General features: G+C 27.3%; 1 protein-coding gene across 3 annotated transcripts in view; it reads left to right on the plus strand.

The window, feature by feature from the left end:
• The window catches only part of LOC107444050 (putative sodium-dependent multivitamin transporter), a 50191-nt gene that overhangs the window by 11678 nt on the left and 11514 nt on the right, over positions 1-26999 (plus strand). For 2 of the 3 annotated variants that reach the window (XM_016058099.4, XM_016058100.4), the window contains exons 2-6: positions 18959-19365; positions 21529-21594; positions 21669-21788; positions 22947-23098; positions 25914-26054. In XM_016058099.4, the coding sequence (XP_015913585.2) occupies positions 19021-19365; positions 21529-21594; positions 21669-21788; positions 22947-23098; positions 25914-26054 (824 nt within the window). In that variant the 5' untranslated portion in view covers positions 18959-19020. Of the gene's footprint in view, positions 1-11807; positions 12028-18958; positions 19366-21528; positions 21595-21668; positions 21789-22946; positions 23099-25913; positions 26055-26999 lie in introns of those variants that run through there. The other variant, XM_016058101.4, reaches the window with a different exon arrangement.

A 26999-nucleotide genomic window follows, 5' to 3' on the forward strand; every position in this document is an offset into this window, starting at 1 on the left:
ATTGTTAATGTTATTTAATGAAATATTGTTTATTTATTTAAAGTAATTTTTTAAACTAGTTTCCTGATTATAGTATCTCCTTTGCTATTTTAAGTTGCGCTGTTGTGTTAAAAGTGTTAAATAAAATATGAGTGAAATAAATATCATGAAATTTATTTCTCTTAAATTTTTTTTAAGAAATCTAAGGATGCATTGAGAAAAAAAGCAGAAAGTTTTTAAAATTTTATTTTAGGATTATTATGATTTTTATAACATATTCAGACAACAAAATTGAAATGTTTTAGATAAAGTGTTTAAGTGCGTAAATGTAATTTAAATAAGTGTAATACTAAGTGGTTGCTTTTAAAATTGTTTTAATTATATTTATTACTTACACTATCATGAAAAAAGAAAATTTTTAAGTGACACTTATTATTGTGAAAAATATGCTGTATTTTATTAGACGTTGTTTAAATTTTGCTCTCTCTCATATTTATCATGACATTCTTATTCCATATTAGGAATTTTCTTTTTTGGATTTGTGCACCATCATTTAAATAATGCTTTTCTTTGCATGACCTTTTTTAAAAGAAATATTTAAAGAGAAAGAAATATTCAAATAAGGTAAATAATAAAAAGATAGCTATTTTAAAGTTAAATTATATAACTGTATAATTTAGAAAATAAAAACATTAACTTGGAAGATTTATCGTTCCTTGATGGAATTTTGTTTTTATTTTTGATTTTGTGTCATATGGCTGTTGTTGCGAAATTTTAACCATTAAACAAAGAAAGAATATTTTATAAATGGATTTGTCAAAGCTTGTCTTGCACTTACGAAAGGTACTTTGTTGTTTTAGAGAACAATTTTTGGGGAAGTGAAAGTGATAATGCAATTACAGAAACTATATTTTAATGAATAGATAGCATATTAATTGGCATATGGACAATTAGTAGTAATTAACTCAAACTATTTATTCATTACCTCTAAATGAGAATGGAAAAAAATAACAAAGTTAGTTTTCATAGTTTCAATCGGGGAAAAAAGTACTCTCATTTTTAAATTGATGCTTCTGTCTACATACGGCCTATACCTTTTTAGGATTGAAATATATGATTTTGATCAAAGATTTCAAATTGGAAAACGTATATAAAATGCTAATATTATACACTGAGAAAAAAGAATGGTCAAAACTATCAAAGTATGGTAAGACTTACCGTGTTTCCATTTCTTTGGGAACACCTAAAAGCTCGGTAATCTTTACTGAAGCACTCTGCTTAAGGATTTTGGTAAAAATAACAATAAAATATGGTTTTATGATCTATGATAAAATTTGGTAGTATATTTGATGGATGAAAGCTCATTTCTGAGCAGAAAAAATTAATTTCTATTTCACACAGAAAGCGAAATTACTTTCGTGAGAATCTCAATGGACAAACTTGCAAAAATAATAATACTAATTTTTAGATGACAATAATTCCCTGTTTTAACTTACAAATAATGATCGATCGAAGAAATACGTGAAATTCTTCTTAATATCATGCAGCCATCTGCTCCTCAGTCACTGAACAAATGTTTCCGTATGAAAAATATAGGGTCGATCAAGCCTCCCGCACCGTCAAACCTCACAATTGTCAACAGTTGTGCCATGATGGCACAAGGGATACAGCGTTCCCCTCCCGATGAGGTAAACCGGGTTTGAATCCCAGCTATAGCTGATCGATACGAATTCCACAACTGGCTTGCATCAACCACAGTGCTGACGTGAAATATCCTCGGTGGTAGACGGATCATGGATTAGAGTCCACTTGATGTTTCATACAATTATATGGCTGTAGAATTCCTTTGGCAAAAATTTGGGGAGAGGGATATTATTAGCACTTCGGTTCCTTCTCACACTTCTATTCTAACACTAACAGCAGACATAAGTTTTATGTGTGCGAACACTTAAGTACGAAATAATTGATTTAACTTTAAAAAACATTTACAAGCTAAATAAATTTTGAACCACTAAATATTAATTTTTTTCTTGTACGCAATATTCAACAAGCCTTTCCAATTTCCTATGAAAGAAAACTTAATTTAGGCTAAGTCCTGTGTTATATCAATCAAGAGACAAATCATCATCATACTTCAAGTTGGTGCCAGGAGAAAAAATTTCTGATAAATTTAGAGTACTGTAGAGTAATGGCATTTCTGGTTAAAAAAAGAAGAAAAAACGTAATTTTGGTTAATAAAATGAAAATGTACGGTATTTAAACCATTCATTTTGTAGTTCTGCTATTCATATGATAACGGTTTACCGGAAATTATGGCTTTAAAAATTAGAGTTTCTATTACCAGATCTTAAACGTAAAAACTACAAAACTGAAAAGCAAATTTAACCAAGTAAATGGTTTTTCTGCCATTCTCTAAAATGTCATCGTAAATTTATCAAATTTCATCCAATTTACCAAATTTTATCACGCATTAAAAGACCATATTTTATTGTTAATTTTACCAAAATCATTACTAAAGCGTTTCAGAATAAATTACCAAGCTTTCTTAAACGTTCCCAAAAGCCAGAAACACAATAAATTTTACCATATTCTGATATAGTTTTGACCATACTTTTATTCTCAATGTAATGTCGAAGATTTCAAACTTATTTAACAGAGTAATATTTCTTTCCAGTAGTTTTTAAATTTTCGACGCAATTTTAAAAAGAATATTATCTTTTTTAAATTTTTCAATACTATTCTACATTTGAAGAATTTTAAAAACTCCTTACTTCTTAATTGGATAGAAGGTTTTACGATTTCGCATATATTACGCTATTTGAAAACAGATTAATATAGAAAAGGAAATAATTCTAATCTTTCAGGATAAATTTACGTCAGAGTTGGGCAGTTAATTTATTAAATAAATTAATGTTTTTTTATGAATATGAATGAAAAATTCTTTTCTGCATTCGGCACTAAGATATTACAGGCATAGATATTACACATAGTTACAAAATTGTTTTTGAGATATATATTAAATAATTTTATGCAATTAGGGGTAGAATCACCCTATGGTCGAATAATCCATACAAAACAATAGAATCGCCCTCCATGTGAGAAAAGTTTTATATGCATAGATTTAATTTCAAGATAACACATTCATCTTAATTGTTATTAATTTCCCTTATTATACTGAGGATATTGAGATCTACATTTGTTTAGTATTTTAGGCTTGATTTTGTGTTAATAATGATTTTTTATTATTATGATTAAAATGATACTAAAGGAATAATGGTTAGTTGGGTTTAATGATAGTAATTAATTGATGTTGTCACAAAATAACACAAATAATGTTACTCTATGAATGCGATTATCATACATTTAACAGCCTATCAAATTCCTTGTTTGACAAAGTTAACGTACATACTGTAACTGATATTATTAACAGAAATATTATCAGATCAAATTATTCGTACTGTTCAGATGCTCCATAAATTCATATATCGAATTATTAAATGTGTTCAGTTGGGTTCAGAGTTAGTAAACAGTTGATAACACCCGAAAACAAAAATAATGGTATTCCTTTGTTTTTCAAAATTAAAGTGCACACTGGTGCTATATACACCGAAGAGCGATTACATTATGACCACCCTCCATCTATAACAATGGGCTCGCCCTGGTTTTCATGGTTTCACCCCTAGGAACAATGTTTTCATGGGGCACATTAGGATCCATGATCCTCATACAACAATCCCTGACGTCTGTAAGCTACTTGAACATAGTTGCAGACCAGGTTCACATATTCATGTCAACAATTTTTCCTGCGGGGGATGGTGTTTACCAACAGGATAATGCACTATGTCATAAGTGTCGAATCGTCGAAGAACATTCCAGTGACTTTCAAGTCATGTCTTGGCCCCCAAATTCACCTGACCTTAATCCAATAGAGCATTTGTGGTCCCACTTGGAAAACCAAATTCGTGCTGCCACGCTACCCCCTCGCAATGTAAGGGAATTGCATGACCAGTTGGTGAGTGCTTGGTACTAGATAACTGAGACTACCTATCAGCACCTTGTGGAATCAATGCTACGGCGGATGCTAGCAGTTTTGAGGGCTAAAGGTGGTCCAACATGTTATTAACAGTGTGGTCGTAATGTAATGACTCTTCGGTGTATATTAAAGGAAGTAATGTGTTGTTCAGAAGTTTCAAAAATTCAGATCACAAAATATTAAACATGTTCAGTTGGATTTAGCAATAGTAAGAAGTTGATCACATGAAAAAAAACTCAGCAAATAATAGTATTTTTCAAATACCATGGTTGTAAAAATTTGACAAATTATAAACTTCTTTGTATGTAAAAATTAAAGCACGGAGTACTGAATATGTGAACGTAAATAATTCGTTGTTCAGACATTCCATAAATTCAGATTACAAACTACTAAACAATTTCAATTGGGTTCAGTTATTGTAATGTTTTTATTGCAACATTAAATGACTCTAACGCTATAATGATATTTCGTAAATATAATTGTCATAAATATTTGACAGCGCATGAATTTTTTTTTTATCCGTCAAGAATGAAATTACACGAATTCAAATTATTGAATATATTATTATTTGAATAGTATGTAGTTAAGTTGTTCTGTAAGTACTTTTGTCACATTTTTTGTTTTCAACGAATTTTATAAATTTGAACCCAGTCGATCAAAATCACTATCATACGTTAAAAAAAATGAAAATTCAGAATATAAAGCAGCCTTGAAAGTTTTCATTGTTGACATTGTCGTCATAAAATATTTTTCGTAAATGCAAATTTTCCATGCAACTTTCTTGAACTTTCTCTTACGTTTTTAACTTCTTCTATTTATTTTTATTTTTATATTTCCTTCTGACAGGTTGAATGTTTTTGCTAAAGGGGTTGTTGATTCGGCATATAACAGTAATGCTAAAATTGACCTTTTTCCAGATACTTTCTATTCGCATCTAAACTAGATATAGTTTCAGTTTTTTCCCACAGAATATTTATATATACATGTTTACATTGTGATAACGTTTAATGCATCTTTGGCCGAAATTTTTTTTAAAAAATTATGAACTGAGAACTTTTCAAATAATTTCATCATTTTTGACAAAAAATCTTTCATAACCCAAAACGAAAACTAACGCGGAAGATATAATATAAAAAAAATGTCAAAGGCCCCGAAAAATGTCAAAGGGATATCATAAGTGGTTTCTTAGAAAAGATACATTAAAAAAGGGCGGTTTTAGCGTTATTGATATGTGATCCTACCGACATATATATATATGTCCTACCGACTCTCCTTAAGAGACAATTTTGAAGATATTTTTAAAAATATATACTTTTATTTTGTCGAATATCTTTTTTTTTTATAAATTTGAATATTGTTTTTCTTATCTATATTTGGATTTAATGTAATACAAAGAAAATTCTGGAAAACGGTATCCATGCAGAGATTAAAATTCTCCCTTTAAACTTGAATATTTTTTATATTTTATTTTTTTGCTATTCAAAATACGTATATACGATCAAATTATTCTTACATGAAATTATAATAAATATATATTTTACTAAAACAAAAAGATCAAACATGAATGGGAAATAACCACTGTGGGTGATGAGACGTGCGAAGAGCTTCCTTGTCTAGTAAGATAATGACTAAATTTAAACAGGATCTCGAAATGACAAAAAAAGTTTTCTTTTTTCTTTCGTGTTTCTCTCATAAATAAAATGGGAGATAATAAAAAGCAACATTCTGTCACTGTGTACATTTCTATTGAAAAAATTAGATTTTTCATTGCGGTATCTGCTCAAGTCGTTTCAAGAGTTTTTGTTTTTTTAAAAAGAAACAATCATGAGTTGAAACACAAGCACATCACAAAATTTAATTATGTGTTTTTCAATGTGGTTTCATAATTCAGATCCTCAAATTTATTTTTCAAGATTCATTCAAAATTGAGGGAGGAATTCGTTGACATTACAAGGTCATTTATGTAAATTACTATGCTCAATTTTAACACAATGAAAATGTAACAAATATAATATAAAATGACAAAGGCTATTGAAAGTGTCAAATTAAACTTCGTATAAAATTGATTACAGAGTTCCCCATCGCATTTAAAAATATTTTTAAATTTTAGTTATATATGTGTAATTTTTTATGAACTTTTTACTAAACATAAAATTATTATATCATAAAATTAAAATTTTTTTATAACTTTTTCTATTCCTTATTGACGCAACAGCCCTTTGTGGGCCAAAGCTTTCAGTTAACGTCTTTCAGACAACTACTCAAACTTTCAAATTGGGACATAGCTGCATTAATTCTAAAATGAGCTTAAAACAAACCGTAAGTATTTCTTGCATAAAATCCTTTTCTCTGCACTGAACATTAATTAAAGCCGATTCTAAAGCATGCTAAGAGGTTTTCTTTTATTCATATACACCCAAGATAAAGATCTTTACGTTATAGATCTGGTTGACTCTCTTTCTTTGCTTACGGAGATCATCTTACTCATGAGGTCTGTTATGAGGTAAATATTCAAAACGAAACTGTAGTGACTCTGCCCTCTTCGTGATGTCAATTCTTCTCTCTTTCTCACCAGGGCGTTCCAGTTCTTCATTCTCAGTGTTTTGAAATCCTCGGTATTCCTCATTATTCTCAATCTACATTAATGAGGGCCTGTCTGGTTCGGATTCCATTCGGTTTAAAATTAAAAATTCTGAATGTCAAAGAAGATGGGTCTTTACGGTAGATAAGTTCAACAAATTAGATACGGGGTATACTTTTTAATGAGGTTAATAATGTCTGCTTCTCTATGCATGTCGTACAGCTCATTATTGTATTTGTATCTTCATGTTCCATTGATATTTACTGCAATCGAATCCTTTTCAAAAATTTTCTCTTAAAGATCTAGCCGATTTTCATGTGATTTTGTCATAGCTGATGTTTTTGAACCATATGCGATCTTAGGTCTAATAATGGTTTGATAAAACATAAATGTTTTCCTTTTCACTAGTTCTGCATATCTTTTTTCATAAAGTTACTATTATATTAGACCTGGACTACTGACCGTGTCCATCATATGTAAAACTACTGTATATCTTAAAATGCACAGTATGAAAAATTAAGGACTTTAAATGTTATTTGAAATCATCTAATATAATTTTTATTATGTGGAAAAGTTTCATTAACTTAATTAATAAATGGGAAAAAGAATAAATGAAGACATAGAAGAACATAATATAGAATTTCTTAATTTGTTCAACTAAGTTGAAATTCAAGTATTTTTAGAAATTCTCTTTTATATTAAATTAAAAGTAAACAAAAAAAAATTAATCAGCCATTTGTTTCGTCTAACACTACCATCCACAATATTTTTATGTAATTGATTGTAATTGTCTTGATTGATTTTTGAATTGCAGAATAGTATTTCAGTTAAGATTGTTTTTTTGAAAAATTTTGAAGCTCAGTTTTACTAGTTAAGGTTAATATTGCTAAATTTTTGGGATGTGGAATTATAGATACTGAAAAGACAATGCAAAATTATACATAAAATGTGTTTGAAATTGGGGTTATTATTGTATTAAAAATATTTTTTTTAAGTGTTTTTAAGTTTTGGGATGTGGAATTATAGATACTGAAAAGACAATGCAAAATTATACATAAAATGTGTTTGAAATTGGGGTTATTATTGTATTAAAAATATTTTTTTTAAAGTCAATATTTGGTTATATTTTCAAGCCGATTCTATTATGTCATTATGAGCAAAATCATCATTTAATATTCACTTCACGTGACTAGAATTATGCATTCAGAACTCAGATTGTCATAAATCACGCTAAGATGTTTTGAAAAACAAATTGTACTTTGCATGCCATGTCAACGTCGCATCAATTGTATGTAAGTGCAAATTTCAAATAGAATATTTGTTTGTGGGTTTGCATCAGCAGTTGAAGTATCAAGAGTTTTTCTTCCCAATAAGAATTATATAAGAGAAATTTATATAAGAATATTTTATATTAAGAGAATATTTTATGTAAGAGAAAGTAATTATCTTAAGGAACTGAAAAGTTTAAAGCACGTTTGGTCTCCTCGTCTGGCCGTTCATGTGACTTTTTTAATCAATGGTAATTATTTCTGTAGGTATACAATATTAGGCCGGGATATCTTGACTGGCAGGGAATTACGCCCCCGCTTAGAAGGTCGTGAGTTCGATCTCCACCTTCCGAAATTTTCCAGTACACAAAATGGCAACTAGTGCACGCTAAATCTGTCGAGGTCACAAAGTCCTCCAAGCTCCCATAACAAAACTATACCTTTGGGGACACAGGAGAGATGATTGCTCATGCTCTGGTTCAGGAGAAAATAATGTTATGAGGATAAATGAATGGTGCTTGAATGTGTCCTCCCTGTAAAATGGGATGTGACGTATATATTTTGTCTCAAAATCTTATACAAGGATGTTCCCCAGACCGTCACCAACAGTAGCCCATTGTGCAGCTCTAGTGACCTTGAATTGTTAACTTGAATTTGTGGGAAAATATTGTGCCGACAGAATATTGTGTCTATTTTGTTTCATTTTGTCGAACAAAATGTTTATATTTCCTTGCATACATAATCTTTTTTCGATAAAGTCAAATCATATTTCCAGCCAACATTTTCACCATATCTTTTGCTCAGTACGCTTATAATAAGTATGGTCAAAACTACCAGAAATTTACGGTGATTCTGACTCTATGGGAGCACCAAAAATCACGATAATTTTGAACTCAATGCTTTGGTAATGATTTAGGTAAAATTAAGAATAACATATTTTTTATAAAATGTGAAAAGTTTGGAAAATGTAGAGAAATTTGGTAAATTTTTCATTATACCTTAGAGCATGGCATTAAAACCATTTATTTAGTTAAATTTTTTTCAATTTGTATTCATTACCAAATGTGTTGTGGTAAGAACTATAATTTTTAAAACCTGAATCAGTGGAATTACTAGAGAACTGAATGAAATGAATAACTAGAACTAGTAAACCGTTACTTTATGAACGGAAAAATTATAAAACCATGCTTTAAATATCGTATATTTTAATTTCATTACCAGAATTATGATTTTTTTTACCTGAAATGTGTCTGCTATACAGTACGGTACATTTTCCAGAATTTTTTTTCTCTTGCATATATAATAATTTTCCTTTGAACTTATTTTCGGATTTCGAAGGTGATCATGCATAACCTTTCTTTCGCCTCATAAATAACAATAATGCTTTCATAAAATGAATTTTAAAGAACTTCATTGAATAGTGATTTAATGTAATGAAAATATATCCCGGCTAATCTTAGTTTAAATTCATGTAAATTCGGCATACTTTCCACTAATTTTGCTAAAATTCGTATAGTTAAAAATAAAAATAGCAAGATAGATAATAGAAAGTTTACTAGAGAGATCTCTTCAAATTTCATTTTGGCATTGAAAAAAAGGTAAAATTTATGAGAATTACTCTCGCTTCCGTGTCTTTGTTGTCTTTTCCAAACTTTAAACGTCGAAACTCTTTTGATAGTTTCAGATTTCACCATCTCTTGAAAATCTTCTAAACTTTTGTAGGGCAATACCACGGAGTCGACTTTTATTGCGGGATAATTTATTATTTATTTTCTCCAAAACTATGCCATTCTGTCAAGCATCATTCGCAATTCATGATTTTTTTTCTTTTGTATCGTAAGCTTAATAATTTGATACAATCTTCTTCTTTCTCAATTTCTGGCTTTCCAGTTTATTAAATTCTTTTTTCTCACGAAAATCACACGAATCACCTTACTTTTTTGTTTCAGATATTTGGGATTTTTCTTTCTTTCGTTTCTTCATTCTTACAGCAGCTCACTTTCGTTTAGTTATATATATATATATATATATATATATATATATATATATATATATATATATATATATATATATATATATATATATATATATATATATATATATATATATATATATATATATATATATATATATATATATATATATATATATATATATATATATATATATATATATATATATATATATATATATATATATATATATATATATATATATTTACTTTACGTCGCACTAGAGCTGCACAATGGGCTATTGGCGACGGTCTGGGAAACATCCCGGAGGATGATCCGAAGACATGCCATCACAATTTTGATCCTCTGCGGAAGGGATGGCACCCCCGCTTCGGTAGCTCGACGACCTGCGCGCGAAGTGGAGCACTTTACGGTAGCACAGTTTAACGAAGACCAATACCGCACACCCTCGGTCCCTACGCAGACTGATCCAAGTGGTCACCCACCCGCACACTGACCGTAGCCAGTGATGCTTGACTTCGGTGATCTGCTGGGAACCGTGTCTTAACGATCAGTCCACTGCGGGACTATATATTACAGATTATTACTCATTAAGGATTATAATTATTACGCATTAAGTATCAGATTATTTTTAAAGTACAGTTCGCAAAAAAGTAAACGAACCACCCTGAGTAACTTTTGATCTAACGATCAGGCTTTAACGTTCTAAGACTAAATTTTAATGGTTCGAGGGATCGATCTTAAAAACCCAATATTTTATGTTATGAAATCAGGCATAAAAACTTGCGTTCTCTTCTCTGAATAAACATATATTTTTTTGACGGAATCAGATTTCTGACAACAAAATTATGTGAGGTACTTAGAAACTGGGAAATGTAGTCCAAATAATTCGGTTAGAGGAGAGCGGACTTTAGTTTGAACGTTTGTTGTTAATTTTGCTTTATAGATAATTCACCCTATATCGATAAATTTGGAAGTAAATCAAAAAAATTTTTTTTGCACATAATTATAAATTTAGTTTCTCCAAGATAATTCCATTAAAAAAAACTTTTAGTAAATATTTATTATTTTGTATTGTTTTATTTAATAATAGTTGAAAAAAGTTTGAATTGTAGAAATTAATATACAATTGATACATTTCAAAATAGTATAAAAGTAGCTTATTTTTTAAAAAAATGTAATTTTGTATAATAATATACAAAATTTGGAACTAATAAATCGAATATTTCCCGAAAAACCAATTCTAATAAAATAGGTTTTTTTCTAATTCACATATTTAATGAACCAATATGGTTGAATCTTAGAACGTACAGAACCACGATCATTGAAACAAAAGTTATTTTTGGGAGGTCCATTTTTATTTATTTTTCAATAAAAATGAATATAATGAGGCCGATTTCTCCTTGACTTATTTATAAAGTTTGTTATTTTTTAATATAATTTTTACACTCAAATAGTTCAGGTAGAAGCTTAATCTTTTCTTGTCATCCATTCTAATATTTAATTAACTCCTAAATTATAATATCCGTTTATTATAAATACTTTTTACATTTAAAAATATTACTAAGTCTGATAAGGATGATGTGGACTTACGAACAAAGGTGAAAATAACATGCAAACTTTAACTATTTTTTATGGCAGTTGCGATTATTTATTTTTGTAGTTAAATTTGTGCAGCAGTTTAATATATTTTCATGGCCTTTTTTAATTTTAATTTAGTTGTATTTTCTTATGATTTTTTTAAAACACAAATACTCTCGATTGTTGTTCTTTTCCCCTATAAAATTTGAACAAAGAATTTTTTTGTCGATTCTTTTCTTTGTTTTTTCTGTTTTTACTTTTTTGAAATGAATTATGGAACTTTTATAAGCAGGAAATCTCGCAATCCAAAATTTTCGGAAACGTAAAATTTAGTTTCATTGAAAAACAAATGATAAATGATCAGTGAAAGAGGAGAAACGAATCAGTTTTCTTTTTTGTACCTCTTTTGAATGAGAAACTAGTTTTTCCTTCTTCGTTTATTGCTCAGTTGAAATGCAAACGAATATTTCTTTTATCATTTGACTTCTAATCTTTCTTTGCAGGTAACCTTAAATAAGTAAAAAAATAAAACTGATCAGTTCCATTAATTCTACGGATTTATTCACAGTTTGTGAAATATAATATACTAGTTTAAGGATTTGAACTCGAAAGGTATGTTATTTAATTCTTTTAATGTGATTATAACTTATTTAATTAAAAATTAAGAAGAAAAAAAAATCATGCAAATATATTAAAAATTCTAATTATTACGTAGAAATCAATAAAATCTAATGAAAAACTATTTGCTTCACGTTGCTTTTAAATAACATTTTTTTACTAATACGCTAAATTAAAACTAAAATAAAAGTAATATTTTCTCTTTCTTTAATATTGTATTTTATTTCTTTAAAAATTTGATCCAACATATGTATTTCTTTCTGAATATGAAGAAAAGGATATTAAAAAATGTTGTGATTGGTGAACTGTTAAAGGCTGTTGCTTATGGAAATGTTACCGACGAAAATTTAATACTTTAATTGAATAAAAAGAAAATTTGAAATTAATTGAGAAAAAAAGAAACTTCAGGTAATTGAATCAGGTTTACAGAAATCAATTATCAATTAACTGTAGTATAAAGGAGATAAAAGGTAAAAGTTGTTTAATTATCACGCTTATAAATTTTATACGCTATTACATAATACATTTTAAAATAAATAAACTTATTTTGGAATATATTTAATTTATAAATTTTATTTTAAAATAATATATTTATGATAAAAATATTTTCTATCTTCATATTATTTAAAAAGCAACACTCGAAAGTACACAAACTCTCACTATAGCTTTAAAAGAATCTTTGCCTTGTATAATCATTGCCTAATCTTTGTTAAATCATTTGTATAATATAAGAATCATCGTGTTAAGAAAATCTCTGTGTTTGTACGTGCTGTTAAAAAACGTATCATCAAAGAAAATCCAAATTAAATATTCTATCAATTAAATTCCTCAATTGAAGTATAGATATAAATATTTATGGAGTAAGCATTTATTTTTTATAATACTTATTAAATTTCATTCATAGATATTATAGTACAGATATAAATATTATTATACAACATTTTCCCTAAAGTAGTTGTTTATATCGGTCTTTGAAAACAATGATACAACTTATAGGAAAGGCAATCGATATCTATTATTACAAATAGGGGATCAGAGAAATATTTTATTTTTTTAAATTGATCGCAGTTATTGAACAAATATAAATGCAGAATATAAGTTAATTATTAGGTTCAATCCTAATTTTTTTTAACATAAATAAATAACTTCATAAATAATCATAGATAACTTCATACCAATATCGTAATTTCGTAACATGTAAACCCAATTTATTATTATGTTTAACCACAAGTAATTTCAGGCAATTTTTGTAGCTTACTACCAGGTTTGAAAATAATTTTTAATTATTCATACAGACTTATATGTGTATCTACAGCATGTATATTTAACAAAACATACTCACGAAAATTACAATTAAATAAATTATAATTAAATTTAAAATTAAAAAAGTAACTAGTTTTAAAAATTATAAAAAAATATAATTAAGTTAAAAGTAGAAATTTTTATTAAATTAAAAAAAAATTTAAATATAAAAATAAATTTTTTTATTTAAATTTAAAATTTTTAGAATAATAATATTAAATCTAAAATTTAAAGACATGAAATTATAATTAAATATTAAAACTAAAAAAATTATAATTAAATTTTAAATTTGTTAAAGTATAATTATGTTTTAAGACTGAGTAAATATAATTAAATTTGAAGTTAAAAAAATTATTAAATTTAAAAATTAAAAGACTTTAAAATTATTTTGCTTTAATTTTAAAAATTTTAAAATTATAGTTTTATTTAAAAATTAAATAGTATAACTTGGTAAAATATGAATTTTACCATTAAAGTCAAATCGAGCCAATTTTTAAGGTTTTTTTATTCAAGAGAATTTTTACTACATTGTGAAACATAAATTATTTTATTAATCAAATTTAGTTTGCATATTCTGAAGCATTTTTTTAGCTATTTTAGTGGAAGTTATTCCGTATTTTAGCTTTATAGTTATTCAATATTACAAAAGATTCTATATTATAGTTTTTGGTGCGAAAATGTAAAATTCTTTTCAATTATTATCTTCTCAATGGATATACAGTTGGAACTTGTGATCAATTAATACCAGCTGATTCACATACGGAGAAAAAAAATTTTGATAATATTACCTTTCTGAATTATAATGACATTTATGGAAAAAAAAAATCATAAGTCTCGCTCCGAAAATAAAATAAATCGTATTTATAAACCATCCATTTGGTAATTTTTCCGTAAATGCTTTAATGGTCTACCGGAAATCTTGTTACCAAACATTTAGTAAAAAGTATGATACTGAAAATTAAATCTTACCGAATAAGTAATTTTTATGCCATGCTCTATGAAAAAAAAAGATAAAATTATCAAATTTTGCCACAATTAGTAAATTTTATGGTTTATTTAACCGAATTCATTACTAAAGCATTTCGTTAAAAAATAACAAGCCTTTTAAGCGTTCCTATAGATTCCGAAATTCGATAACTAAATTCTGTTAGTTTTGATTATACTTTTTTATACGTTAATATAAAATTAAAGATAATATATAACGTTCTCTAAACGTATAACGCTCTCTAAAAGCATGATAATTAACAAAATTACGTGATGTATTCCAACATTTTTTCTTACAATCCTAAAAATATATTCAATGCTGAATCACAATAACCACACACTTAATACAAACTTATATTGATCCATGATTCCATTTAAATTAAACCATGGCATTATGTTATTAATTTTTTGAAATACTTCCATAGCTTTTTGAAATACTTTCCGTGCAGTCAATACTTCCCCATAGGAAACAAAAAAAAATTAAGTACAATCTTATGGTACATATTAAGATTGCGACAAATTTAAACCGTATTACGCACATCAAACTTCTTTAACAGAGCACTGTAAAAATTGCTGAAACTGCAATGTTAAAACCCACTGGCGGTTAAGGAAATGGGCAAAATTGGGAGAATGTTTCTCCCCTACACAAAGTTCCCCTATCAGTTAACATGGGAAAACCGGTTTTGCTATGCAGAGAAGACTGCAGGTTAAAATGCGACTTTTTACGTGCAGAACCGTCAGTGGGATTCAATTAGGTAAAAAAATATTTTTTTTTCAAGTCAAAGGGGGAAGATTACAATTTTTTCAATTCTAGCGCTATAAAATTTGGAGGGAGTATGACCATATTAATGAAGTTCTTAAAATTGATTACACTGTATAAAAGTTCACATTGAACGGAAAAATTCAATTTCCCACCGTATTAAGGTTGTAAATTTACACCATTTTACAATAATTTAAAGGTAACGATCTTATGATTTGACGCAGGACTCATTTTTCTGGGTCTAAATTTGTTAAGCCTTTCACACAGAATTTATATATATATATATATATATATATATATATATATATATATATATATATATATATATATATATATATATATATATATATATATATATATATATATATATATATATACATATCACTTCAGCAGTGCAGTAAGAACGACACTTAAAAACCCTCTTGTTACCCTCGATTTGCGTTTTTGTTTTCATATTTTGTAATCTGGCAATCTTTCTGCGAAAACATTTTTAAATCATTCTTGAAAAATTTCCGTCCATGTAAGTTGATCTGATTTCGCTACTCGCTTTATAGTCCATTTTTATACTGTCTTTTCTTTTTCTTTTCTTTTCTTTTCTGTTTTTACATGTTATTTTTACTTATTTTTACTTCTTGTGTTCTATTTTATTTGTTGTAATTTTTACAAAAATTTTTTTGAGTGCTCCTCACACTATTATATTAATATATTTTGCTTTGGCTTTTCTGATACAATATCAGAAAGCACTCTGTTTTACGAATATAATCGTGTGGGCTGATGAAAATATTATATCTTTTTTTCCGGAATTTTTCTTTCCGGTTTTTTTAAGTAAAATTTTATCCTTTTTTATATTTTTTTAAACTGTTTGTTATTTTTTTTTCTTTTTATATCCCCCCCACCACTTTTTTTCATATGTCTATAATTTTTCTTTGTTTTCTTCTTCATTTTGAACTTATCTAATGAGTTCTGTTTACTTGTAGCTTAAGCGCAATAATTGAAACTTATTGATTTTCTTAACTTTCTTCGTGTTTTCTTGTATATATATATATATATATATATATATATTTATATATATATATATATATATATATATATATATATATATATATATATATATATATATATATATATATATATATGTATATATATATATATATATATATGTATATATATATATCCTATAGATCCTAAAACGCAAACTGAATATGTGTTTCTTCACGTTTAATTAAATTTAATAAAAAAAAAGAAAGATGATAAAATGTCTAATAAAATTTATTCCCAATTATAATCTATTTGTTTTACACTTTCATTGACAAAAAGAATATATCACGATTTGCTTATATTTAAAGAACGATTCTCATGTTTTCTGCAGAAAAAAAATTAAATAAATAACTTTTAAATAAATTCTTATCATTGTGTATGCTTTAAAGAGGCCGAGATAAATAAAGAGAACAATATGACAATATGTCAGTCACGATCGTTTCACAAAACATGGGAGTTAATTCCTGTTTTTTGTGTGACTATGCATATCAAGGTCTTCAACTTATTCACGCGCTTTTAAAATAAATATGTATTTTACCGGGAGTTTTTTTTTCAGGCCAAATAGATGCAACTTTTAAGGCGAAACAGTAATTGCGTAAATATAGTCGTAGTGTAAGCACATGCAATTATGTGATTAGGTATTGAAAAGGAAAAATATTCCCCCCTTTAGTTTAAGTAGATTATTTGCTACATTTTACTCGTAATGACTGTGCTAATCATCACAAATAATGAAGGCTAATGACTTTTTTTTTATAAAAAAGAAATATAACTTGCAAAGAATAGATTACCGAAAAATTGCTTGTTAATGAAATATTGTTTCCATTGCAAAGCAAGGGTTGTTCTTATAGTAAAGAGCTCAAGGTCGGATTTTCAAAATTTATAGCATCCAACGGTGCAAAAGAAATAGATAATTATGATTTGTAACTTATCTGCTATTTTTTAGTTACTTATGTGCTAACACATACTGTAAGTATTGTTTTAATCTGTGAGTTTCAGAAGGCTGACTTTAAAACTGATGACTTGAAGGTTGATGATAGTTTGTTACAGAGTCAGCAATTGCAAATAAATAATGCAATTTAGTGCAAAAAAAATCTGAAAACTTCTGATATCTTGATATCACTAACAGTATTATGAGATCTCAAAGAGTAAAACATCTTAGATAAATATACTTTGTTAAGCCTACTTTACCTTTTAATAGGCTTAATTCAATTAAATTTTAATCAGTCTTAACTTTCAAAGGAAAAAATAATCGAAAAACAATAAGAGGCAAAATAAAATTCTGAAGAATTCTCCATTAGAATTTCATTTCACATAGTTTAGAGTGAGCACGGTAGTAGTTAATAACTAGACTATGCTTAACCAATAGTTAATTAATTTAATAAAATGTCCTATTAGTTACTTAAATATTAATTTACTTTTTGATTTATAATATAATATAATATAATATAATATAATATAATATAATATAATATAATATAATATAATATAATATAATATAATATAATATAATACTATAATGCAACATAATATGATGGAAAATTTAATGTTATAATAATAACATAACTTAGAATAATTGAGTATAGCTAAAACAGCATAAAAAGAAACACAAATAGTGTCACAAAATCCAAGTATGCTTTATACTAAAGTATTCTCAGCAGGGATAATGTAATAAAATGTACGTCATGGGTTACGGTTTTTAACGACTAGTTCTCTTTTTTGTAGATTTTCTCCTTGATTGTAGTTGATTCTAAATTGCAATACAAGCTTTTATTTTCTCTACAATTTGTTACCTAAACTAAAAAATGTCAAGGATTAAGTATTTTTAATTTAAGAAAATGCCAAACAGGTGAGCGGGTCGTTAAAAATCACTGGATTAGAAATTCGCAAACGAAGTATCCTAAGTAATGCTGTATAATGCATAAAGATGTTTATGCTTATGGTGAGAAATTAAAATTTGTGGTAGATTTGAAGGTTACAATAATTGAAACTTGGAGTAACACTGATGCCTATGTTCTCCAGCGATTGAGTAATGGTAATCAACATCGTATATTCCAAGTCCTATATAAACATGGCATATATCTTGGCTGTTTATTGTAGTTTTCATTTCGATGGGACACTTTTCTCCTCTTATAATTCACATTCGATTTTTTTTGTTGCCTTGGTGTGATAGGGAATGGGTTAGTTCTTGAAAACATGCATTTGTATACAATTTTTCTTCATACATGCACTTTCATTGGCTTGCCTTGTTTCCAGTTGCTGTAAAAAATCAAAGTGGCTTCATTTCTTTGGTAAGTACTTGATACTAGGCATCCTTATTTAGTTTCGAAACATACAATGAAAGAGAAAAAACACAGAGATGCATTGAATATATATATATATATATATATATATATATATATATATATATATATATATATATATATATATATATATATATATATATATATATTATAATATAATAGTTAATACTGTTCACTTTCTAAGTCAATATACTTTCGGTATAAATTCAAAATAGTATTTTGCAAATTATGTTCAGTGTAATAGTGCTTTCTTCGTTTGAAAAGAAAATTTAAATTAAAAATAAAAATAAAAATATAAAAAAGAATTATTTTTCCTTTTTTTACTTCAACATCCAGCATTTTATTTTCGGTCAGCGAACATGAATCCCGACCAGTATGAAAACTATTTATAATCTAATACGACCATTAATATAAGTATTAAATGCAATAATCACTCACTTTTTGCCAATATAATCAGTTTTCCTATATTTGTCTTGTTAAACTAATTCTGATTAATAGTATTTTATACCTAATAAACTTAATTACGTAAATATATTTTCAGGACTAAAGAACCATAAACACTGCTCTGCTGTCTTTTATCGCGATACATTTTTTAAAGAAAAGATGGAAGCAGAAAAGGCTATACTCGGAGGATGGGATTACCTGATGTTTTCTATAATGCTTCTGATATCAGCAGGAATTGGCGTCTATTTCCGGTTCAGTGGTGGTAAACAGAAAACTACAGAAGAGTTCCTCTTAGCTGGAAAAGACATGCCAATCTTGCCAGTATCGTTTTCAATCATGGCAACATTTCTCTCTGCCATAACTATTGTTGGAACACCAGCTGAAATGTACTATTTTGGAATTCACATGGCTTACCTAAACATATCATATGTCATTGGCATAGTGATATCTGCTTATCTTACTTTGCCAGTGTTTTTTGAAATGCAAGCTTCAACAGCGTATGAGGTAAAACTTTTATACTTACAGTTAAAAGTCGAATCCATTTATTCAATATTTCATAAAAAATTTGAAACTCTTCTTAATATTACGTCCTCATTCACTACAAATGTTGCAGAACTCTATCTGAAAGTTCAATATTTTCCCATGCCCTGCCTTACGTGTTTTAGAGAAAAATTCTGACTCCATTTTATAAAATGAGTACACTCCATTTTATAAATGAACAATTTATAAAATGAATACACTCAATTTTTTAAAATGAATAACACTTTCATTTATACAAGTTGTTTCATCATATCCTCATAGCAACAGAACACGCGGCACCGAAATGGGAAAAGAAAGAAAATAATTGATTATATTCAGCAAAACCAAAATATTATTGAATTTAATTACTTAAAATTACCTAAATAAGAATAAATTTAACATAACTAAGCTAATAATAATTAATTTTAAGTAATTAAGTAAGCGTATAATTTTTTCCCTAGTCATGCTTAAAAGCTTCAATAGTTTTGAGTGAAAAAAATTAAACTGTTATGACAAATGCTATTATAAATTTTATTATAAAAATGAATGAGTTTATTAAAATAAATGCGTTATTGTAAACGTTTATAAAATCATTTTAAATTATTATGCTGAATGACTTTCACTTGTCGTAGCACTTAAAATTCCAGATAATATCACTTTTTGTTATTAAGAATGCTCAGCAATGCTCTGATAATTACTGAACTGTACCTCCAAGTCCAATTTAGAAAATTCATCCACTCATCTTTTGAATTATTATTTTTGTTGATTAATTTCATTAAATTATTACTAAAGGTGAAAGAAAGCAATATAAAGACCATATTGAATTTAAGGAAAATGCATTAAGAACACCAGCAATATATTTACCAAAACCGAAACCACGACAGAACGTAGGTGTGAAGATCCGACTAAGTTATTTGCTAATCATAATTTTAGCTGTTATTAGACGAATCAATTATTACTGCTCGCTAAAGCAATAGTTCATTCGCACAATATGGTAACTTACGAAAAGAAAAGGTCTTTGTGTCATTAAAATTTCTACGTTTGTGTTGAATTTTAAGAACCTTTGATGATTGTGAAAGGTACTTTGCAGAGTGTTCTTCTGCATAAAACACATAATTTTAGAGCGTAGGTAGTCATCAACCAACATAAACATGCCTGATTCGTTTGTGAAAAAAATTTCGTGTATCTTGCAGTTTTTATAACAGCAAAGTATTGTTTCTTTCTTACTTAATTCCACCGATGTTGAATTTTTTTAATTCTAAAGTCATAATATTCATCACGTGCTTACTTTTAAGGCGCTTAATACAAAATGGATGAGTATCAAAATAGATAAATATAAGTTTTTAAGAATTCTTTTCTTTAAAAAAAATAATATTAAAATTGTATATATATATGCAAAAAAAAAATTGACAAAATTCGAGTAAATAAATTTTTCTCTGTGTTGTTTATTTTATTTCCCTAATTTTATCTTTTAAAATTATATTATTTTTGTAATTTTGTACTATTTTGTATCGTGTTAAAAAGAATTGTATTTATTTGATTTTCATAAACTTGTTATGAAAATAAGGCATATTTTTGAACGTAATATAAAAATAGAAAATGCTTATGTCGTTGACTTGCTTATTTACTTATTTTTGCGTTTTATGATATTTTCATAAAATATAAAGATCAATTTTAAATTGTCAGTGAAATAAAGCAATAAAATTAAAAAATAATTTAATGAATTGTGGCTGATTTAATAACTTAATATTTAAGATGTGTTAAACAATTCTTAATTTTATAACCTTTTGTACCAATATTCCACTTCAAAACACAGTTAAGTCGTTTAAAATATGTGATTTAAAAATGACAGTTTTTTATACTTGAATTTATTGAAATTATTTAAAGACTTTATAAAATTATGCCTAACGTGATCCAAATCGTCTATCACATTTAATGAGTGAAGCTATGATATCATAATTCATATAATTATAATAATACATAGATTTTTTTCAGTATTTTGGAAAGATGTTCGGACAATATGAATATCGTAATTCATATAATATAATAATTCAAAGATGTTTTTTGTGTCTTTAAAAGAGGTTTGTACAGTATGAATTGCAATATCATGATGCACATAATTATAATAAAACATGGATGTTTTTTTAGTATCTTGAAAGAAGGTTCGGACAAACTGCCAGAACAATCGCCTCGTTAGCTTTTGTTTTACAAATGGTAAGCATAAAATTACAGCAAGTATATTAGGCTAAAGAATCTATAAGTTTTTCTATTCAACTCTTCTTTTTTAGATACTTTATATGTCAGTTGTTTTGTATGCTCCCGCTTTAGCATTGAGCGCTGTAACCAATTTGTCAACATGGGTTGCTATAGTTTCAGTTGGAGTGGTATGCACATTTTACTGCACCATTGTAAGTAGTTATTTAGATTTAAAAATATTTTTCTTTAATATTTCATTTTTTGATACTCAATTCTTTGATGATAATACAAACAGAAAAAAGGGGTAATAGAGTTTGAGGTGTAAAATATTTAAAAAAAAATGAACACATCATATTTTTGTGATTGTGCCAGATTTAATTTTGGGATGGATTTAATATGTATTGGACTAATATAAGTAGGATTTGTGTCAAATTTTTGGCTGCATTATATATTTTTCTATCTACTAATAGTTATGAAATCGCCTTACATATTCTTGAGGAGAAAAGTAGCAAATTCAATTTTAAACACATAATTAATGTCATTGGCAGTGCAAATATTTAAATTTATTATATCATAAATATTTTGGATTCTGTATTCACTTATATATATATGTATATATACATATACATATATATTCACAGAGAGGGAATAACATAAAAAGATTAATTTAAGCTTTTTATGTTACATACATACTACATATATATATATATATATATATATATATATGTAATACAGAAATTCTCAGGCGAGTCTTTCGATATTAACCGATAAGCTTAAAACATATGTTTCTTATCAAAGTTAAGATATGGAAGCCGGTCTCTCACAAAGAGCCATAAAAAGTCAAGATGAACCAGATACGGCCGGATAAAAGATTATTTTCTGAAGCTAATGGTCTAATAATTCGTAAATGAAGTAGACATTAAAATACCCCAAAAACTTCCCACCGTCAGAGTGGCGATATCCTTTTAACGAATCAAAATCTCTAAAGTTTATCAATTGAATGACGTTTCATTGAATAAGAAGATGCTTGCAACGCCCTCCCCTTTACAGGACCTCTCTTTAAAAGCTCGGGAGAGGCAAAAATGCGTGTCTTTTCCATATTTTCCATGGCTAGAGAAATCTAGGCCAATTCCAAACAATCCCTGAAACGGGGAAACCATAATTGTAAAGATTCCATGAACACTGTTTTCCATACTCCATATAAGTAATAAAATGCCTTTTTAATTGTATTCGCCTAATTCTCTTCAAATATCTAGCCTTTAAAGGCTAGATATTTGAAGATAGATTATATATATATATATATTACAATTATACTGTAAGATACCTTGTGACATGATTCATTATAATAATAAGGGTTTTATATATTATAGGGAGGAATGAAAGCTGTTCTATGGACGGACGTATTTCAATCATTGCTCATGTTTCTCGGAATTTCTGCTGTTATAACAAAAGGGTTTTTAGATGTTGGCTTTTATGATGTATTCAAGATCGCGAATGAAGGCGGAAGAATTTTAATTCCTGGGCAAGTAATTAATGATGACAGTTTCACACAAACTTAATTATAGAAATATTTATTAAAACTTCATCTTATCTTATTATATTAGCGTAGTACTTACTTTATTTATTATTTAAAGCTGTTTTTCAGTTTTCAAAGCACTTCGTTTTAGATATCGGTTCATAATCCTTATCTAAAAGGAACATATGAAGACCAAAATAATTGTAAGTGATCACTGAATTGTTAAATCTAAGAGTGGATATAAGCGTGTCCCATAATGGCCCCCATTGGTATGTACTTTTTAAATCCCTTATATAAAAAAGAGGTAGCATAAAGTGAATTTCGTTATGCTAATTTGCTTATTTCGAGTGGTTCGACCCATAAGGTATCCAGCCTAGAACTACATGTTCTCCAATCTCTGACAAAGGATTTAGATTCCTTTTATCCGTTAAATGGAAGGCTGCCAAATTTCATGATCATCACCTACCCTCCCCCTAAGAGACTTTGTAATTTTCTTATCAACCCTTTTTATTAAAAAATATTTTATAAAAGAAAAAAAATACTTAGTTTTTTAAATGACTTTTTTTTGTTTTGACAAGAACAAATTTCTGCATGAATCAATGAAAAGGATGTGTTTGATAACGATAAGGCTAGATGAGCAATGTTTGATTCGAAATTTGTTAGTATTAAACTTAAATCACCATGGAGCTCCACGTTCAAATTATTTCTTTGCTTTGTTAAAATAGAATTAGCAAGATTCAACCATATCTGAACTTGGGAATGCTCTTAAAATGCGAAGTGCCGCATTCCATTTTTCTGGATAATTTTGTGTACTATTTATATTAGTTCAAAATTTACTTACAGTTAAAATATTAAAATCCATCTTTGCTTTATTAATATTTTAATGACTTCATTTTGAAAATGGCAGATGACATTTTCAACTTGAGTGGAAAGTGGGATAACCATATTTTCAATATCTTCGAAGCGTAATTTAAAATTATCCCTTAATTTTTAGAGATAATTTGAGATAAAACTTATTTGTATTCTTTCATCAATATCTAATTGACTCTCTTTCGAATAGAGATTTATCAAATCGACACCTAATTATGCTATATTGACACTTCGGGTCAATACCAACAATTTTGAGGGCTTTTTCGTTAAATCATATCCCAAAACCCTCTCCTCTTTGCATTTATCCTTGCTTAGTCAATTTGTTCTTCCTCTCTTTTTCTTGCCATCAGGAGACTGGGAAAGCGAAATGTAAGTCAATTTCTCTCTTGGTACTTTAATACAAGGTCTGTCCATTAACTTCTTTTTTTATTTCATTTCATCTTCTATTATGGTGAAATTTGTTCTTTCCATTAATAGAATAATTTTATCACTAAATTTAACCGGTCAAAAGATTTTGAAGAATTTGCTGAAAAACTTATTTTGGTAAATTAGAAACACTTAATTGACTGGTTTATGTATATTAGAGGTCAAAAATTAATAATTCAACTAGGAAGAAATAGACTATCAAAATTTAAAGAATTATTGGTGAGAAAGGAGGAACTGGAAATATAAAAATCAGTTTCATTGCCGGAATGAATGTATTTTTAATAATAACCTTTTGACTCCTCTCTGCTTTTCACAGCAATCAAACAAGTTTTATTGATCTGTACTGGCTCCCTTTTAAGAAATACATTAGATTTCGATAGCATTTTTTATTTTTTATCTTTTTATGCTTAAGTGTATATTATATTCCCTAATCTAATTTTTTTTAACTAAACTTTGACAATGACTCTAAACATATATAGTAAAAGTGATTAATGCAAAAGAACTTCCTACTAGAAGTATAGGAGATTGATATGTATGCTTATTAACAATTTTAATCTATTTATTTACCACATTTTATTAAAAAATGCTACAAAGATGCGAAGGATAAAAATTAATGTTATTTCTCTCGGACTTCATATGAAATCAATTCCAGATTCAAATGACAATGAATTGATGCAATGTTTATTATTGTTGTATTTACATAATGATTTGCGACCACTTTCATGAGCATTGATTATGCGCAGTATTCTGAGAATCTGTTGAATGCCTTGAAATACTTCTATTTAAAATGACATACATAGCACTACATTTTGCAATTTTGAAGCCAAATTATGTTTTTTCCTATAGCTTCGTTTTAAGCAATCTGACATATTATAATAATTTTTGTAGAAATTTAAATATTTTGTGGAAGGTTATTTCATCTTCTGAACTTGGCAGCTTTCGGCGAATTGTAATAAAATCATAATGATATTTTCATTATTACTTTTTAATAGATCACGAAGGAAAAAATTCTGGTAAATCCATAGTACTGTATAGTAATGACATTTATTTAAAAAAAAAACATAATAAGGGTTAATAAAACCAAAATATACAGTATTTAAAACAATCATTTGGTAATTTTTTCGTTTGAACAGTAACGGTTTACCAAAAATTCTGGTTTTCAAAATTAAAGTTTATAATATCACACATTTAGTAAAAAATACGAAACTGAAAACTAAATTTAAACGAATAAATGGTTTTTATGCCTTTATGTAAGGTGTCGTGATAAAATTATCAAATTATAATACAATTTCCCAATTTTATCACAGATTATAAAATCTTATTTTATTGATAATTTTTACCAAAATCATTACCAAAGGACTTTGATAAAAACTACCGAGATTTTTTGTGTTATTAAAGGCAAAAACACGTTAAATTTTGCAATACTTTAACAGTTACTGACCATATTTTTCTTCTCAGTGAACTTTTAATATGTTTTTAATATAAATATTTACTCCTGATTTAAATAAAGTCTGATTTCATATAGGTTTGAAGCAAGTTTCTACACTCGCTATACCGTTTGGAATATGTTGATTCAAGGAATAATATTGTCTATGACAGCCTTCAGTGCAAATCAAGTACAAATCCAAAGATTGCTTACTGTCAAAAACATTGACATATCTCGGAAGTAAGTTTCTCTTTTCTATATATTTAAAAAAATAATTTATCTCATTTCCCTGAAAAATAATATTTTTAAATGTGTGGTGAAAATTTACAAAGGATATATAAAGCAAACTAGCTAAAAGATCGATTTTTATTTTTAACATGAAAGAAGATATTTTAAGACCAAAAAGCTTAATTTTTTTACAGCAATTTATAAGTGATGTATTTCGCACCATCTAAGAAGTATTAATGTGAAATTGTTTTGAAAATGGTTTGCCTTATAGCTTAAAAAAGAATTCAAGCATTTGGAAAAAGTTAAGAATTTTAGGTGTTTGTCTTATAGATATATTGCGAAGAAATAAATTATCACTTAGATAGAATAAAAATAGATAAATAGTAAACGTATTACTTGATTAAATACTTTATTCGCGTCAAAAATATACAAATTGGAATTAACAGTCGACTTATTTCAAGTACTTTAAAACAGGTGCCAATTTATAAGACTGGCCCGGCTGAATGAGTCATCATTTCTTTTAAGTATGGCCGTGAAAACGGGATCCTGTTTTTGAGAGCTTGGAACATGTTGACTGTTGCTTCCGATTAGTTTATTTTTTAAGTGAATGAAGTTTGATATAGTAATGACATAACTTAATAAATAATACCTTACTTTACGTTAATGAATCATACCTAAATTATACCTAAATAATATATACATATCTTAAGAAATAAATTTATAAGCATTTAAGATTTTAATTCGCTAGGGTTAAAAATAAAATTTCCTATATGAACTAAAGATTTATATCAGTATTCAAAACTTGCTTATAGCTGCTACCAAATTTTTGAAATAAGTGGTTTCAGAAAAAGTAATGAATTGAATTCGAAGCATTTTTAAAGAATAAAAGTAAATTTCAGGAGTAATGAATTTTATTCGTGAATCTCAAATTATCGTAAGTTATTAAATTGAGTTATC

The sequence above is a fragment of the Parasteatoda tepidariorum genome, chromosome 6, assembly GCF_982258835.1.
Source record: "Parasteatoda tepidariorum strain Cologne lab strain chromosome 6, Ptep-v5.0, whole genome shotgun sequence".
Classification (NCBI taxonomy): domain Eukaryota; kingdom Metazoa; phylum Arthropoda; class Arachnida; order Araneae; family Theridiidae; genus Parasteatoda; species Parasteatoda tepidariorum.